The 18,959-nt window shown below is 32.5% G+C and overlaps 2 protein-coding genes across 10 annotated transcripts in view; both read left to right on the top strand.

Annotated features, from left to right (window-relative positions):
- lobo (coiled-coil domain-containing protein lost boys) overlaps window positions 1–3,194 on the top strand; it is a 29,582-nt gene extending 26,388 nt beyond the window's left edge. For 3 of the 4 annotated variants that reach the window (XM_076460106.1, XM_076460087.1, XM_076460115.1), the window contains 2 exons: window positions 150–289; window positions 881–3,194. In XM_076460106.1, coding sequence (XP_076316221.1) covers window positions 150–289; window positions 881–959 — 219 coding nt within the window. In that variant the 3' untranslated portion in view covers window positions 960–3,194. The remainder of the gene's footprint in view (window positions 1–149; window positions 290–880) is intronic. The other variant, XM_076460096.1, reaches the window with a different exon arrangement.
- A 7,550-nt stretch (window positions 3,195–10,744) lies between these two features.
- The window catches only part of LOC143228736 (embryonic polarity protein dorsal-like), a 31,273-nt gene continuing 23,058 nt past the window's right edge, over window positions 10,745–18,959 (top strand). For 2 of the 6 annotated variants that reach the window (XM_076460041.1, XM_076460033.1), the window contains exon 1: window positions 10,747–10,883. The gene's annotated coding sequence lies outside the window, so the exon portion shown is untranslated. Of the gene's footprint in view, window positions 10,884–18,959 lie in introns of all 6 variants that reach the window. The other 4 variants (XM_076460048.1, XM_076460057.1, XM_076460067.1 and 1 more) reach the window with 4 other exon arrangements.

The following is an 18,959-nucleotide window of genomic DNA, read 5'->3' as shown; positions in this document are numbered from 1 at the left end:
ATAGTTCATGGTTATGTTTTGAGAATTCTTGTATTTAATTCGTTTTATGTGTTTGGTGTAATTTATGTAGCTAACAGATAAAATTTGTAACTGAATTTATTAATGGGAAATCAATCATTATTTTGTGTCTAATGACATCATTTATTTAGAAAATGGGAGAGTTGGAGAAAGAACGTAATTGGTTTCAAGAACATCAAATGTCTCTTACAAAAGAAGAGGAAGAAAAACACAGAACTTTCATCAATGAGACAATGTTCCAGCTTCATGTCTTAGACTTACACCTGAACAGGTAATGTGTGAAAAAGACGAAAAATTAATATATGTAAAAAACACACATTCTATTGTTTTATTTATGAATTTATTTTACAAATGTTTATAACAGTTTTATACTTTAAGAAACTTCTGACAGTATTTTATAATTAGTTTCCCAATGGTAAGCTTCAAAACTTATAGCCCCCTTGGTGGCTCAGTGGTATGTCTGTAGACTTCCAATGCTAGAAACCAGGTTTTGATACCTGTGATTGCCAGAACACAAAAGCCATTGTGTAGCTTTATGCTTAATTACAAACAAGCAGAACTTATAACACAAACATTTGTGGTTTGATTCTCACAATGCAGATAGCCCATTGCTCAAATGCAAAGCTGAAAAGTACTCAACATTTCAAAGTTTATATTGTGTTTTTTGTAACAAATTCTAATTTCTTTTCTTTGGTATGTTTTCATTTAGCATAAGATTTTTTTTTCAAAAGTTTTTTACAATCAGAAGCTTTTATATCTTGAGAGAAACGTATGTTTTATTAAATTAGTAATTAATAATATGTTTTTATACAGTAATACATTTACTATTAATTAGTTATTTTTGTCATTTTTTTCTTCACAGACACAAAGAAATGGCTCCTTTAAGATATCAAGCAGTTGAGAAAAAATTAGACTCAGATTCACGGCTTGGAATATCATAGCATTCATTTTTCTCAATTTATCAAAACAAAACATGCTTATTTTCTAATTAAAAAAATAATTGTAAGAATTTTCTGTTAACTTAAAATGTTTTAATGTGTAAAACAATTATCTTAAAATCCAACTTAAACATTTATTCAAAATTTTGCATCTGGATGTGCGTAATAGAATTTGAATAGACATTCCTGTATATACATGAATATTATTGCTATTATTACTTATATTATTACAATAAACATTTGTGAAAAATTACAACAGATTATTGGCAGAAATGTTTTTTTCTTACAAGAGTAAATTATATATCAAAAACATGAGTGAACTTTTACTTTGCTAAAACTATTGAGACACTATTGTTAACTTGTACAGTTATATTACTTGTTAAGCACTTTTACCACTATTAGAATGCTGTATTATATATCAACAAAATGGCTCATGATACCTAGAGAGCCAGAAGATTATTATCACTCATTGGATAACAACGTTGCACTGGTAGAATTTCACCACATAATACTAAGTAAGCTGGAAGCACGAACATTCAAATAGAATTCTCAACAGCAAGTGTAAGCTTGTCCATTTATCAAATGTTCAAGTTCAAAACACAGTACTACTAAGAAAACAAAATATCAGTTATACTGATGAGACATGCAAATAGTTAGGATTCCAATGAAGAATAAATGTTAAATATGATGATAGAGAAAATTCAAGAGAAGCAAGTGAATGAACCAGTTATAATTTGGGCAAAACATGCTGTGCAGCAAGGTAAAATTTTACTATGATGAATTAATAAGTTTACCATAGAAGCACATAGTCTCTGGCAGTTATCTGAACAATTGAAGTGTAGAAAGAAATGTTATATCATCACCATAACCCACATAAGCATGGTACCTGGCCAGTGATGCATCTAATAACTTCATAGTTCCTTCAACCAAAGATTATCTGAATATTACATGATGCATACATTAGAGGACACCAGGAAGATTTTCACACTACAACAAACCTGCAGAGAAACTTTTAAGGCTGTGTTCCAAAACAAATATAGAGGGTTATAGGTTTCCATTGTAAAGGACATCTCTGAATGCTTACCAGGCCCCTTTCCAAATCCATCAGTGATTATGATTAATAATTGCATACTGGTGGCAATAGACTATTTATGATATTGAACTGAAGTTGATACATTAGTGGATATATCAGCATTTAAAAAAATCACCAATGTATAAACTGAACAATGATAACTTGCTTAGGAGCACCAGAGGAGTTTTGTATTGATAAAGGAGTAGACAATAATAGCCAGTATTTGCCACGTTATGGCCATCCAAACTGTAAAGTCTAAGCTTTCCACATTTGTGAATTCAGTTTGGGAGGATCACTTTGCATAAGTAATTGTGACAAACCATATGGCAGTAAAGCAACATTCTCCAAGTATATAATGTCCACGGCAGATCTTAAGCATGAACCTACAACAGCTATGGGTTTGTTGGAATGTTTGCAAGAATATGTAAAGTAATTGAGATCACCAATATTTGATGCTCACGTTTTTTTACTTCCAACAAACTTGGTATTCAGCCTAGATATAACATATGACAAGTTAGTAATAAATAAATAAAGCAGTTTGTGTGAGCAGATGGAGTGTAGTTCTGATTAGAAACAAAGACATGCAAACCTCCTAGATTTGGTTCTGTAGGACTATGTTGTATACTTCATTGAATAATTATATCAAAATGAAATATTCAGCATCTCACGACATATAAGAGTTCATGGGACATATGTTTAAACTGAAATTGTAAACCACTGATGAGCCTTTAATAAATTAGATTGATCAAAATGTAGAGAGTAAAACATTTGAAATCGCACTCGGTAACTACTTATGTTTTGTCTAGTTGGACCATCTCCAGCTGCCTATGATGACCCAGAGGCAGAAAAGCCAATGCTGGTGTGACTTAGATGCACAGCAACAGTGTTAAGCTTTAAACTGTTACAACTGAGAGTGATAGATAGATAACTGCAATCAACAGAGTTGTCTTTTTTATGGTTTGTTTAGTTGTAAGGCAAATGGTTAAAAGGAAGTAATGTGGATTTCTTAATATAATATTCCCTATTAGCTACTTGATTTAAAGAAGTAGAAAACTGGATAACAGTTAGAAAGTCTGAAATTATATTAGTGTATGTAATGTTGGATTACTAATTCTTAACTTAAACGTCTGGTTTGTAATGACTTAAATAAAATTTGTAATAATTACAGCTCACTTGTGTATTCTTTTTCACACTGTAACAGTTATTGTTCTTGGAAGTTGATGACACATATATCTGTATACTAGTGTAAGTACCTGACTTCACTCGGTTTATGTATTCCAGATGACTATGTCAGTACATGTATTTTAAACTCATTTCAGCATAAAAGTATAACCTATATACTTTTCTTGATAAGCAGCATTATGTACAATTCTCTGTTGGAATGCATTGTTACAATAATGCACTGGCTTTCTCTTAGCTTGCCTCATTACATGAAGTGCATGCATGTGCATGAATACCAGTCTGTGATTTCTATTTGCAATACAAAGAACCATTTCTTTTCTATGTGGCTTTTTGCTAGCGTGTATCATAAAAATGGGTATATAGATAAATAATAATAATCGAGTGCACACTCTCAGGGTCCACTTAGTATGAGTGCAAAATTTCAGGTTTGTAGGTCCTTTCTTCTTACAGCTATAGTGGCCCAATGTACATATGCAGTACAGAACTAAATGTTACAGTGCCAGTCTAGCTAAAATATGCCAGACGTGTGACTTCATCATTAGTATAACGTATAATGATCTCATATTCAAAACCTGACTTCCATTTTTATAACTCCATTTTGAAACAGAAAATACTTGCATCGCGAATCGTCTACGACTTCTTTGATCTTCTTATATAAGTAATGACTTGAATATGCATATATTACTTAGAGAAAACAAGCAACTCAACTTATTTTAAATTAAGCAGTAAGTAAAAAACGAAGAACCATTATTCAGAGCTACAGTAGTGACACATTACACCGACTTATTGAAGACTTATGCAAAGTTCAAGATGCCTTTTTTTTTCAGTTATAGCTGTTAAGATACATTCAAGGAGATCTCAGTAACAATTTAAAAAATACGAAAGGTGGCGCGACCACAGATACGCTATTTTCGAGTAAAGGAAAAAGGAACATTTTTACAATGAATTAATTATGTAAAAAATATTTATTTTTAAGTAAGTTTTAAAAACTCATATTTTATTACCTTACTATATTTCTAAATGCGCCACAGAATTAACAATTTTGACTCACAATGCTTTTCATACCTCTTGTCCTGCCAACTCAAATGACTAAAAAAAGCGACCTTCATTGTATATTATATGAATAATAATCCTTTTAAAAATAAGTACGTTTTAAACACACAATATAATTATAAAATTTAACTTAATATATGTTTTATTACTATATTCGTGCGTCGTAATAATTACGTGACGTATGACACAAACAACTCGTTATTTTAATGTTCTGACACTTGCTCTTCAATTAGAGTGGTCGCTTGATGCCTGATGCCAGCTTCTGGGAGAAGAGTGACAGAGTATATGTGCCGGATGGTCTGAGAGAGCTTTACCAGTAGACACGGAGAATCATACAGAGCGAGAGTGTTCTTCGAAACTCTGGAGGTTTACTTACTAAGGACACCGAGTAACCTGCATTTTGCATACATATTTCAGGTGCCGTAACTATGCTCCGACAGCATTACACTTGTGCTCAAAATAACTAGCATTTTATATTGTGTCACTGGTAATTGTCTTGTATGCCCATAGATGGCAGGACAATATGCTAAAGTCTGCAATTGAAAACTTCCATAATACGAGTAATCTCCCATTGCGCTTTAAAAATCCTACTAACCGAAAGATACACTCTTTGTTTATGCTTATGTTTCCTGTTATAATATAAGTATTTATAAAAACCATATTAATTGAAAAAAATGTATTAAATAACTGAAACGTCTGAAAGTAGTTTATGCACAAATTAAGAAAATACTATTAATTTTGGACCGGCATGGCCAAGCGTGTTAAGGCGTTCGACTCGTAATCTGAGGGTTGCAGGTTCGAATTCCGGTCGCACCAAACATGCTTGTCCTTTCAGCCGTGGGGGCGTTATAATGTGATGGTCAATCCCACTATTCGTTGGGAAAAGAGTAGCCCAAGAGTTGGCAGTGGGTGGTGATGACTAGCTGACTTCCCTCTAGTCTTACACTGTTAAATTAGGGACGGCTAGCACAGATAGCCTTCAGGTAGCTTTGCGCGAAATTCAAAACAAACAAACAAATTCAACGTTTAGTCAATTCTACCTTAAATATCCTGCGCTTCTTGTGGAATCTTTTGGCTTTACCGTCAGACACCAGTGAACCTAAATATGGTTACTGCATTGGACATAGTATGCTCTAGAAAGCTGACTTTGTCAGTTGTATACTGTCATTATTGAAAAGACGAGAAGATATAGTCTTAACAAAAAAAAAAAACATTTAAGAATTTTTAAACCATAAATTTGGAAATTATTTCAAGTTTCTGTTGTAGGACAGAATATAATAAAGTACAGCTTTGATATGCTGTCTTACCATTATTGATACCCTTAAAACATACACATATCAAGTCAATAAAACAAGGATTGAATTTCGATCACTAGTATTTTTTATATTGGTTTCCCGTTTCCCCTCACAGCAAAAAACTTAGGCATTGGATTTATAGATCCCAGGCAACTTTATTGCCAGACCCTGAATCGCGCCGTTTGATTTGATTTGAATTCTATTCATGTTGACATTTGCTTGACTTCTTCCTTTAGGGACAGGTCTCGGACTTTCTTTCCGGTGCTGCCTTTGCCTCCACCCAAGACAACATTTAGAGAGACATCCTCCACCCAAAGAGTTAAAAATAATAATAATAATTAAATAAAAAACAAAAAAACAACTTATTCCTAATAACAATTCACGAAAGGGGACGAAGAGGAACCACAACGTTCCTGAACACCCCAGTTGGAGAGAGAACTCTTCTGATTTCTCTCTCTCTAAACTAAACCCCTGCCACGTTAGTTTGGGTTTGGGGATCACTAGTAAACTTATTGGAGTCGAGAGAATGGCTGTTAGCTTGTAAAGTAATGGATATGACAAAGAACAGGTAATCCCACACTCCACACGCGCTTCATATTGTTAATGTATTACTGTTGTAGTTTATTTGTACAATTTTATTTCGAGTTCACAATTTTTTATCAATTATTTTGTGTCACTTAGTCCAGAGAAGTGGTTTCCAAATTTATTTCACTGACGACACCCTAACCCATTTACTGTGATTTGCGTGACACTTCTACTGTCATGTACACTAGTGTGTCTTGACGCTTAGTATGGAAATCCTTGGTCAAGAGTTGTTTATCGTGATAGTTGAGAACTAGGTACTTGGTCTCCAGGTTAAACAACAACCAGTCATTCCATATTGACACGTACGATTTGTTTGTTTGGTTTTTGAATTTCGCGCAAAACTACTCGAGGGCTATCTGCGCTAATTTAGCAGTGTAAGACTACAGGGAAGGCAGCTGGTCATCACCACCCACCGCCAACTCTTGGGCTACTCTTTTACCAACGAATAGTGGGATTGACCGTCATATTATAATGCTCCCATGGCTGAAAGGGCGAACATGTTTGGTACGACAGGGATTTGAACCCGTGACCCTCAGATTACGAGTCGCACGCCTTAACCCACCTGACCATGCCGAGTCGACACGTACGAAAATAGGGTGAAAAATATTTTTCAAAGAGACCTTCATGACGAAATCTCTGTTTGATTGGCCTTTCTTCAGTTCTATCCATTTTACCCTAAGAACGCTCACACCAAACACACACACACATATATTTCGGGCCCTCTTTACACACTTGAATTCATGATCACAGGACAGGTAAAACATTCGGCGCCTGTCTTGTGAAAGTGTGTTTTCTCGGAATACCCCCCTCCCCCCACAGCAAATTCTGAGGCACTTGGATTTATTGATCCCAGTCAATCCGTGACCCTGATCACGGGGCGTTTGATGGATGTTCCTCGCCTTGCTTCCTGTTCCCTTTTGTTCTTCCGTCAAGTCATGCCACCGACAATACACCAACATCGTCAGGCTACCAGCCTTGATTGCTTTCCTCGGCCACCTTGATCCGACTGGACTCTTCTACTCGCACTTCTTTGAAACAACTACAGTCTCAAATATCAACTGAGCATAACAAAACAAATCCAAACTAAAAGGAAAATATTCTACCGCGAGCGGGACGAAGGGGATATTGAGAAAGATTACAATCCTTCGAAACTTGTCCCCCTGCTAGTACAGCGGTAAAACTATGGATTTACAACGCTAAAATTAGGGGTTCGATTTCCCTCAGTGGGCTCAGCAGATAGCCCGATGTGGCTTTGCAATACGAAAACATACACACACACACACCATTTGAAACTAAACTACTATGGCGAAATTTCCTTTCATTTGCTTCCCTGGATTCACCAGTGGTTTTCACATGTTTAGGGGTCTTGTCTTCGTTCTTATATGTACCTTGTTTGATGATGTCTTTCAATGTACCTGTAAGTCTAGAGTACATACTCTTTCAATGCGCTATCAAATTATATTCTCCCATGTTATGTCCAGTTAACTGAAGACTGTAGTTCATTTCAAGTATAATTTACAATATCTTTAGCATGTGAGCGTCAGCAGTTAAATAAAGGAAACGAGACTGTTGTCTGCACATATCTCACTCTTTTATATCGTATTTTGATATAGAGAACATATGTTTATGCATTTTAAAAATCCAGTTTAGAACTTGATAGATCTAGATTACTATTAGTTAACGTACCCGGTTGATAGATAAACTGAGTCTGCGCAGTGGAATCACGGGCACGGTGTAACAGTGACAGGCTACTCCCACTATTCTGTCAGATAAGAGCAGCCCAAGAGTTATCAGTGTTGTGCTATTGACTAGATCTAGTTTGTACCCTAGTGAGACAGCAGCAAATTTACGAACTTTCAACGCTACAGTTCGAGGTTCGATTCCTCGCGTGGACACAAAAGATAGCTCAATGCGGTTTTACTCTGAAGCAAATAACTAAAGCTCCAGTGCATCGTTTTTCAACCTGGAGTTCATGGATCATATTCCAAATTTCCTAAGCATCTATATAAATACTACACTTCCATTTGTTGTTTATCTGTCCAGAACTATTTTCATAAATTTCTCGATCAAGCACTATAAATCTTATTTCACTAAAGAGGGCTTTAACTGAGGAGTCCAGACTGCATATTGGCTTCAACATTTAGGATCACCTTATCTCTTTTTCTCAGTCAAACTTTTCAATGTAACGAGCCCCCGACTTGTACAGCGGTAAGTCTACGGATTTACAACACTAAAATCAGGGGTTCAATTCCTCTCGGTTGGCTCAGCAGATAGCCCGATGTGACTTTGCAGTGAGAAAACACACACATACACAATACAACGAGTATGAAACAAGATTGCACAGTGTCGTTGTCATCGCGTGACGACTGGCTTCAACTTCAACTTTATTTTTTATTTGCACATTTTGTTCCTACAAATGACACTGAAGCACACTTTCCTTTAAAAAATAATATGACAACAAATACAATTGTTATGGGCTTTATAGACTTATTTAGGTCTAAAATACAGCGCTAGAAACCAGGTTTTAGATACCCATGGCGGGCAAAGCTAAGACAGCCCAATGTATAGCTTTATTCTTACATTACAAATAAATAAACAAGTTCAAACGAATTGATTAAGATATTTATCAAACAGACAAGGATATATAGATGTAACACATAATACCTGAAAAATAATGTTGCTTAAATGCCGTGTGTAAAGTGATAAAATAAGGAAAATTCGAGCAAGAACATAAAAACTGCGTAAGTATTTTGCGGATCTTTGAATAAATATTCAAAATATGGATCACAGAAAGAAATGTATTTCGTAATGTTAAATTCCATTTTTTTGTTTTGTAGTTAAACACAAAGCAACACAATGGGCTATCCGTGCTCTGCCCACAACGGATATCAAAACCTGGATTCTAGCGTCATATGTCTGCAGACATGCCGCTGTGCCACTAGGAGGCTAAATTACATTAATTAAAACGTTTGGTTTTGGAATAGATACTCTCACGTACATGGAATTTTATTTTATTTTTCAAAAACATTGATAGGTTTGGAGGTCCAGGAAAAAAAATTGAATTAAAAGGAGTTCTCAGCTTACTTACGTTTTAGAACCTCTACTGCAGTCTATCAATTCCAAATTAGAAAAGACAACATGCAGAAAGTTCTTTTGTATCTTTGCGCTCAATTAAAAGTCTTGCCCAAAGTGTCTCCAAATTGCACAGCGGCATGTCTGTGAACTAAGAACGCCAGAAAGTAGTTTTTGATACCCATGTAGTCTTGTACTTTACTACAAAAAAATAAAAAATGAGCGACAACAAATCATGCTTGTAATTTCCGAAAATATATAACTATTAATACCTATTTTATTCTTCTTTTCAGGTTCTTAGTTATAAATAAGTTGAAAGAAAAAGATTATTTTTCTTATATGTTTCATCAACTTTCTCGTTTATCTTCAACCTTATCTTATGTGATTGACTAATTCATATTCGTAAATGATATTGGTAAATATACAACTACTATTTTTAAGAGCTGATATAAATAAGTAAAAAAAGGCCTGGCATGGCCAGGTGGTTAAGGTACTCGACTCGTAATCTAAGGGTCGCGGGTTCGCATCCCCGTTGCACCAAACATGCTCGCCATTTCGGCCGTGGAAGTGTTATAATGTAACGGCCAATTCCACTATTCGTTGGTAAAAGAATAGCCCAAGAGTTAGCGGTGGGTGGTGATGATTAGCTGACTCCCCTCTGGTCCTACACTGCTGAATTAGGGACGACTAACGCAGATAGCCCTAGAGTAGCTTTGCGCGAAATTCAAAATAAATTAAAGAAAGAAAAACGAGCTGTTTTTACATATATATTTTTCTTTACAAGGGGATTTTCTCGTCATCACTGATTAATAAGACTAGTTGTTCAGTGTGACTGACTTGCTTGACATTTCGTGCAAAGTTACTCAAACGCTATCTGTTTCCAATTTAGCAATGATAGACAGGAGTCAACACTCGCCAACACCAATTCTTGAGCTATTATTTTATCAACGAATAGTGGGAATGATCGTTACATTATTTACCTCACGGTGAAAAGATCGAACATGCTTGGTGACGGGAATTTAAACCCACAGGCTACAAATTGAATACCTTAACCACCAGACTATGCCAGACCATGTGTGTTATTCCAAACTCGTGTATCGAAACCTGGTCTTTAGCGTTATACGCTTTTAGAACTACTACTGTACCACTGGGAGCGGTTGCTCAGTGTGATGTTTAAGAGTTACTCTAAATTTTCCAGACGTATGCTTTATATTTTAATAATCATCCTCCCCCCCCGTTTTGTTTTTTTGTTTTTTTACCGATTGCTTTCATTAAGAAAGTTTAGGTGATTGTAGAGTTTGAATTGAGGTCTTCTCTCACCGCTCTGCTTTATGACATTATTGGACAACTTGCATAATATATTGATTGGTAAAAGTTAATTATTTTTTTTATTAAAATAGTAGCTTACTGTGGTTTTCACAGATGATTATTAAATTTTATTCGTTTGATATTCCGCTGTTATGTGTTTTGCTGAAATGTTGCCTGTAGTATTGTAGTGACGTGCTATTAATTCCACCAATGAAAATATAAGGTGAGCTAAAATTCTGGGAAAAGGAATTTCTATGTGAAGTAGCGTGAGTCACTATCTGGAAAGTCAATTTTTATATCAGAGTTAGTTATTCTTTACATGGGTAGAACTCGGAGGAAACATATTTGAATTTTGAAGAGGTAATGACAACTAATACAACATTTATTGATTTTAAGTTTACTGTTTAAAATCCGTAGAATATCAGACTTTTTATTCACGTGTAATAGTAAGATTCGTATTTGATTATCTATCATAATTTATAAATTGATACTTTAGGCTTAACTACCGGTAACTAATTGACTTATTCAAGTTATTGAATTATTTTAGAAAATAAAATTGAAAATGTTACTTAGTAAATCGTAATTAAGTAATGTATAGCAGATTACTATACTATAATTTATAGTTTTCGAAAGGGTTATACTCGGAGAGGTTCGATAGAGGTTCTACTTTCTGTTCGGTAATTCTAAATTTTGGTTGTTGAAAAATCAGCTCTACCTTTTCCTTTTGGAAAAAAATGTAGAGATTGGAAATATAATTAAAAATTATAGAACTGGGTAGTTATAAAAAAAATAAGGTGGAGTCAAGGTTTCTGTTTGGAAGAAAGAAAGCATTAAAATATTGAATTGATATAGATGTGTAGTTAAAAGAGGTCAAGGTCACACTTCAGGTTAGTGATTACCAACCAAGCGTAAATATTAACCCTCTGGCATTAACTAGTGAGTTACTTTTTGACAAATGAAACCACTACATTCTTCTGTTTTTACAAACAAATTAAGTCTTCAGGGTCATGATATTGCTTCACATCAGGTGACAGTGTGGTAATTGTATTCATTTACATTTGCCTCTTATTTGAAATTGAACACAAGCCACAGTGTTGCCAAATCTAAAATATGAAAGTATCATATTGAAATTTATTATTTTTTCATTTTGTAAAAGAATATTACACAGTTCAAATTGTTAAGAATATATCAGTTGAAGGTTTTGTTTGTTTCACATGAACTATGACATCAAGTTAACCTGTGCAGGGTACTGTACTATCACAATCCTGTGCTTTACTGCTTGACAGAACTCACTGTCATGTTTTCTTAATTCTGCTTTCCAGAAAATACAATATTTATTGCTATGATTATTCTTTCATATTTGCTTTGTTGTTGAAAGTTTTCATTTGACACTATTATAGTATTTTACTTACATTTTAGAAATAATTCAGATGCTTGCCTTCATGTCTTGTCAGCTATGCTGATCCAACAGTGCACTAATTTTACAACATTGTGCAAAGGAGATTATAATTTTGTCATCATAATGCACAAACATGTGGAAACAATAGATCATGTGATGAAGTAGTTCAGTACTTAACAGTTGTTGATGTCTATATCAGCTTTTATTATAGTAACTCTTATATTGCATATGTTTTTGTTGAACTGCAAAAAGTCTTTGCTTCAAGAACTGTTATTATTATTTGGCAGATCCATAATTATAATAAGACTGAGGTGTTTTAAATCTAATGAAATGACAAAATTACTGTATATTGTGACCATTTGTTATATTGATCTTGCATTTGGTTAAAATTATTGTAGAAATACCATCATTATCATATGCCTGGCAAGACTTGTTATGGATCAGGAAAGTGTTTTACCAATTGAATTAAAGGATTGACTTCCCCTAGCAGTTAATACTAAGTCGCTTTTTAACAACTCCAATTGTAAAATATCTATTGATCAGAAGATACACTTGATGGGCATCCAGTATATATGTGTGTGTGTATGCATTTTTCTGTGTCATCTATGTTAGGTTTCATTTAATTGTTTGCAAGAGCTTTGCTAACTTAAATGACCACAGAAAAGGTTTTATTACAGTAGAAAAGACTTTCGTATATAATTTGCCTTATTGCAAGTTAGGGACATGCATAGCATTTAAGAATGGTCATACATTTAGTCTTAAACTGTAGCTTTCTTGTTTTAATATAGTCATGTTGTTTTCATACTATTATTATATGATGGTCGTGCATGTACGTTCTGATAACATATTCAATATTGTATACAATTCTACAGGTAGCATATGTGGTGGGAGATTGTAGCTATTTGGATATTACAAGGATTTCACATGTGAAATTTGAAATGTTTCTGATACATAAAAATATTTTAAACCTTAAAATGAAAAGATTCCAACATGCAAAATAATGGGGCTTGAGAAAAACATTGTTTAACAAACTTTAAGACTTGATAAGAGAAAAAAATATCTGATATTTTGCATAGGAAAGCATTATAACATTTACTGATAGTCTGCCAAATTTGTTGAACATACACTTACTAATTAGAGTTAAAACAAAAAACAAGCACAAAATTGCTACAAGATGGTGCCTATATTGAATAGCTAGTGCGATACTCCATGAAGATTATTTTTCTTTCATTATCTTACCTAGTAATTTTCAATTTGTTTTAGTTACTTTTATAATAATTATTGAAAAACATTCATAATTAAATACCAAACATTTTTATTTTTATTGTAAGAAAAGCTTTGTTTACTGTGAAATTACACTTAGTTCTCCAGTTTGTAAATAAGTAATCATAGTATAATGAAAACAAGAGTTGAAAATGCAAAGTAAAATTCCATTATTGTCAGTACTTATCACAAATGTTTGAAGTACTTATATTTTCTCTCCAAAATGAACAGTATTCTGTCCTTTTCAGTATGAACAACAAAGCTAAATACATCTCTTGAGAATATCTGTTAATCTTTTTGTACCTAGTTCCTATGTTTTTTCTACTCTTAGTGGCTGAAGTAAGAAGTTGCTGAATATTAAGTAACGAATCACTGTTCCTGTTTAGATGTTATTGTACTTTGACACCATCTGTATCAAATAAACTTTTGCAAAGCAATTTCCAGAATTTTCTCTGCTTTGAAAACACACTGCAGTAGGATTTATCAACTTGTTGATAGTATAATGGTTATTACAAAAATTGTTTAAAGTATTATAAAATGCTTATGTCGTGTTTGAAAAAAATTTTGACCGATCCTATAAAGTTGGTAGGTATTTGAATTTTGGTTAATAATTGAATATTTCCTACAGTCTATTCAAATTCTCGCTCTGAAAACGCAGTGGAGTAGGATTTATTGGCAAGTTTACACAGTACAGTAGTTGTAATAAGAACTGTCTAAAGTACTATATAAAAGGGAAATAAAATATTTGTGGATCTGTGGAAAGTTGTATCTGATTTAATAAACTTTGATGGTTAGTATTTAATGGTCATGAGGTGTGAATGTACATATGAACATCCTGTTTCCTATTTTACCATATATTATTAATTACAAATAAAAATTTAGATTTTATTTTTCTTAAAACATAGAACAGTAAATAAAAAATTATTCAGGTGACAATTTGCACCATTTATGATTTGAAGTTGTTTTTTGTTTTTTTTGTGCTTGCTAATCCCCATTGTAAGTATTCTCCAAATTCAGGTTAACCCGAAGATGACTGAAGAAGGTCAAAATGTTGTTCTCTGCTTTATTAGTAAATGTGTTGATACTTGTACCAGCTGTTCTGAAAAACATAAGTTACAAATAATGACAAACATCAAAATGACATGCTGTCACATAACAAAATATAATGAATTAATGACACGCTGTTGCATCACATTTATTAAGTTATTTCTGCTTTGGAAATAGAGAGAAATGCATTTTTAAATATTATTATTAACTGTGTTGTTGAAGGATAACCCATTAAAATTAAATAATCCTGAATATATGTTTGGAGTAATTATGATAGGTTAGTTATGTGTTTGATTCATCATTATTTTGTTCTGTCAGTGAAGTGTGACAAACAGGCCTATTAAGAGAAATTTGCTTTTTTCTTAGAAATTTAGACAATATATTTTTTAATACTTTTAATTATGCTAAATTTGGAAGGTTCAGAACTTGCACTTTATTACATCCTGATCTGACAGTGGTTGTTGTGAAAACAAATTTGTAATATGGAAATGAACTTTAGATAAACTTACAATGTTGAATAGTTTATGCTTCAGATTAGGCCATTCTGACTACTAAATAATGGTAAAAGAAAAAAAAATAGAAAAAGTCTATATATAAATGTAAGGCTTGAATGAAATTTTAATAGTTAGGACTTAAACACCAAAAGCTGGCAAAATATTAAAAAATAAATGTGATTTAAAGATTAAGTTATTTTTCTTCCACATTCCTTGTAAGAAATATCTGCATTTTTATAACTTTTAAGAATATTTTTTCAGTATATCACACTTTTTTAAAAATCTAAATATATGGTTTGCAAATATAATTACTTTTGTAGAAGGTAAACAACAACCTTTTCATGTTATTGTTTTAAATGTACTTTCTTGCAAATGGCATAAGCAGTGTATAATTTAATTTTTCAGTACTCTTTTTAGATCAACATTATATGCAGAAGTTTTAGTTCCAATTTCACCACATTCCAATCACAATTATTAATAATTTAAATCATCTGTATATAATATCTAAATATATATTATATATAAGCAGAATAAAGGTTTTATTTGTCTGGCAAACAATAACATTTTATTGCTAAAAATACAGGGTCAAATGACAATAGATGTCTAACTTAGAGATACTTTGAATCTCTCTTGATCCTTTATTAATGACGGGTTGAAACAAGGTATTTTATTGTTTCATTTTGAGTATGGTATAGACCCTGTTAGATACAATAGGACTGTGTAATTTAAACATTGTTGATAAAAAGAAATTCCACTTAACTTTTGGGTTTGTAATTGCACATTATGAATGCAGAGAAGTTGTGAATGAAATTTTCTGTGTTAAAACTACTAATATTAGGTGTGCTTTCATTTTAATGTTTTAACTGTTTTCTATACAAAATACATAGGGTTATTCCAGTCACCCTAGCAATAGTTTGTGACTTTGATACTGATGGTGTTTTTCATAGGATTAGCTTTCAGGGTGTGTATGGTGAGAAATTTCCCTTGCTTTGAAGAATGGAAACAAAATGTATCATTTGCATCACAGCTTAAACTGTTTTTGTTAGTGACAGAATACCTCCATGTATACTTCAAATATAGAAATGTCTTCCCCACTTTCAAAAACAGTTATGCTAGTGTTTATTTATTTTTGTGACACTTTATAATTAATGACCTTGTAGCCAGCATTGTCATGTATGGTTAACCCACAAGGAATATTTTACAGAAGTAGAAAGATTGCACCAAAAAAAGATAATCTGAACAAGTTTGGAAAATGGACCATATTTAATCTTCTTACTATACTGAATGTAGCGTGTATGTCAGTATCTATGTATGCAACCAGAACTCCTCTGTCATATATTGAATAACTCCATATCCAAAACAATCCATAAAATATTTCACACTTTAGGTACTGAAGATTCAAACAGTTAAAAATTTAACTGTGGTATGTATAGCAATCATTTCGTTATGATAAAATTTGAAATAAAAGTACTCTTCTTACAAAAACATAACTTTTCTCTAGAACTGTGTGTGTGGGTTTGATTATATCTTTATTGGTTTTATTTTTTAAATGTAGTACTGGGAAGCTGGGTTTTGTAAACTATTTTTTTCAAAAAATGGTGACATTTTTAATACAAAAAACATTGAAGATTATATTAAAATTTCTGAACATGTTGAATTGTTCTGATACAATTAATTGCATACAACTATAAATAGAACAATCTGAACTATTTTCTTGTGCAGTATTTCCCAGAAAGAAAATTCTTTTTTAGAAAAATGCATTTTTTTTTCAATGAGATATGAATGCTACAATTTAGTAATTACTGTCACAAGCAGCCACGTGGAAATTGGCACAATGTATATTGTTGATTGGATTATTTGTGTCAGTATAAATTAAACATGCGATTGCTTTATATCTACTAATTACGTAAATTTATGGATCAAGCGTTCGCTCATCTTGTGGTAAAAAGATACACGTGTATGTTTATAATGGTGATGATCAAGTATTTTTATTTATTAGACATGAGTGTCCCAAGAAATTGTAGTTAGAACTTTGGACAAACTGCTTTTTCTCTCCAGTCTTTCATTTTAAAATTAAATATAGCAAAGGTAATTAGCTATTTAGCAGTTTACTGTAATCAAAAGTAGAATTTTAAAACTATTTTAAGATTAGCAGAGCCAAAATTTCTTTTTATAAGTATATCAAGGTTTCCAAGACGTTTGCATCATGATTTCTTAATGTGGTGTATTGTTTATTATTAATATATATTTAATTTTATTTAAGTCAAGGTAGAATGATTATCAAGGTTACTGTAATGACTGACCATTTTACGGTGGGTTGCATGTAAAATACATTAATTTATATGTATATTTGCACATGTTAAGTATTTTTGCTGAAACTTTTAATGCTGTATGTGTATCTTTACAAAATCTGTTTGATGTTTAATAATGATTCCAAGCCTTTTGTATACAAATTCATTTTCTTTAATGAAGTATTTTTACTAAATATTTATAAAAATATTGAGTCTGTTTTGTTATTAGTCCAAATGCAAAGTGTTTTTCATGTCATGATTAAAAATTTTGTCCCAAAAATCTCTCTTTTTAATTTTTAAAACCTCAATACATTTCAGACATTTTTTTTTCAGTAAAACTATTTTGTTATTTTTTTAAACACTTTTTGGTCTGTAAATTGACCAACCTTGTAACCATCATAAAGAATTAGGAAATTATATGTAGCCATTCTGTTTATATTTAACACACAAATACAAATTTTTAATTGAAGTAGCTTAAGTCTCATAATGATATATATTTATTTTTATCACTGTTTCAAATTTAAAATGCACCCTGCTTTTAAAAAGGGAAGTTAGTGAAAATTGGATGATGATTAGAAAGGAGTGAATATGTCTAAAGAGTTTTTATTAATGAATCAAAAATGTTAGTAATGTACTTAAAATGACATATAATAAAAAATATATAAAATATACAAGAAATTTTAAAATGTTCATTACAATATTGTTTCTTCCTGCTTTCTTTATTTAATCAGAATGCTACTCCGATGTTTCTTTGACTCTCTGTTATATTCTGAACTTATAGCATCTTTATTGCTTGATTCATTATCCTCACAAAGAATGTCTGTTGCATTCCATCTTCCACATTGGAGAAACATCATTTTAAAAACAATTTTTTAATATTATCCAACAGTTCTTTCCAAGCTTTGGAAATCTATTCCACTATTACTGTTGCTGATGCTCATTTTATTATACCACTCGGTGTCAAAGTATGACTGTTTTTATTCAGCCAAGCATCATAATGCTTACAAATACAATCTTTGAATAACTTGTTAATGGTCACATAAGAAGGTTGTAACTGACCTGTCATTCCATCAGGAATTATCACCAGATCACTGTTTTTGTTCCTTAACCTACTCTTGATTTTATTGAAGAGATGACCATGAGACGCATCCATTACATACATGCTCCACTGCTCTAATAATGCTCCAGGCTGATGTTTCCATACACATCCCAACCACTCTTTCATTAATGCTGTCATCCATCCATTTTCTGTGCATGAACTATTACATATTTACAAATATTTTCTTTTGTCAGTGTTTTTCTGTTTTAATGACATATTGTGGTAACTTATTTCCATGCACAGAACATGTAGCATGACACTAACTCTTAATTTTTTGTAATCAGTGGTTTTGATTGTCATCTGTTTTTCTCCTTTGGCATTTAAACTGTAGTTGTGCAGCATGTTGGAAAAAATACTGCCGTTTCATCTGCATTACAGATTTGGTATCGGGAATATTGATTCCTTTGACATAGACCGTTAATGTAAGGTTTATATTCAATAAGTTTTGTTTCAAATTTTGACAGCAATTTCCGACTAATTGTTGTCCTTCACCATAATGATAAACCTTCTCTTTTCATAAATTTCTCACACCAGCCACAACAAGCCTTGAAAGAAATACCACTATTTCCTGCACATTCTTTTGCTTTTAACGTTAAGACTTCTCTTGTTACAGGCAGTCCTTTATTTTGTAACTCTCTGAAAGATATTAAAATAGTAACATCAATTTCAGGGGCCAGAAAATGATTTTATAATTTTCTTGCAAGAAAACAACTTGGTTCTCGTACCACGTCAAAGATGTGCATTTGCCTCACTCACTGTATACTTTTTACTGGCCGCATGATTCCCAATATGTTCGGGGCACAAAATAACTTTCTGTTAAATTCGGCATCACGTGTGAAACAC

The sequence above is a fragment of the Tachypleus tridentatus genome, chromosome 1 (assembly GCF_004210375.1).
Source record: "Tachypleus tridentatus isolate NWPU-2018 chromosome 1, ASM421037v1, whole genome shotgun sequence".
NCBI lineage: Eukaryota > Metazoa > Arthropoda > Merostomata > Xiphosura > Limulidae > Tachypleus > Tachypleus tridentatus.
Note: the sequence above shows the minus strand (reverse complement) of the source record. Positions and strands in the feature narration are given on the sequence as shown.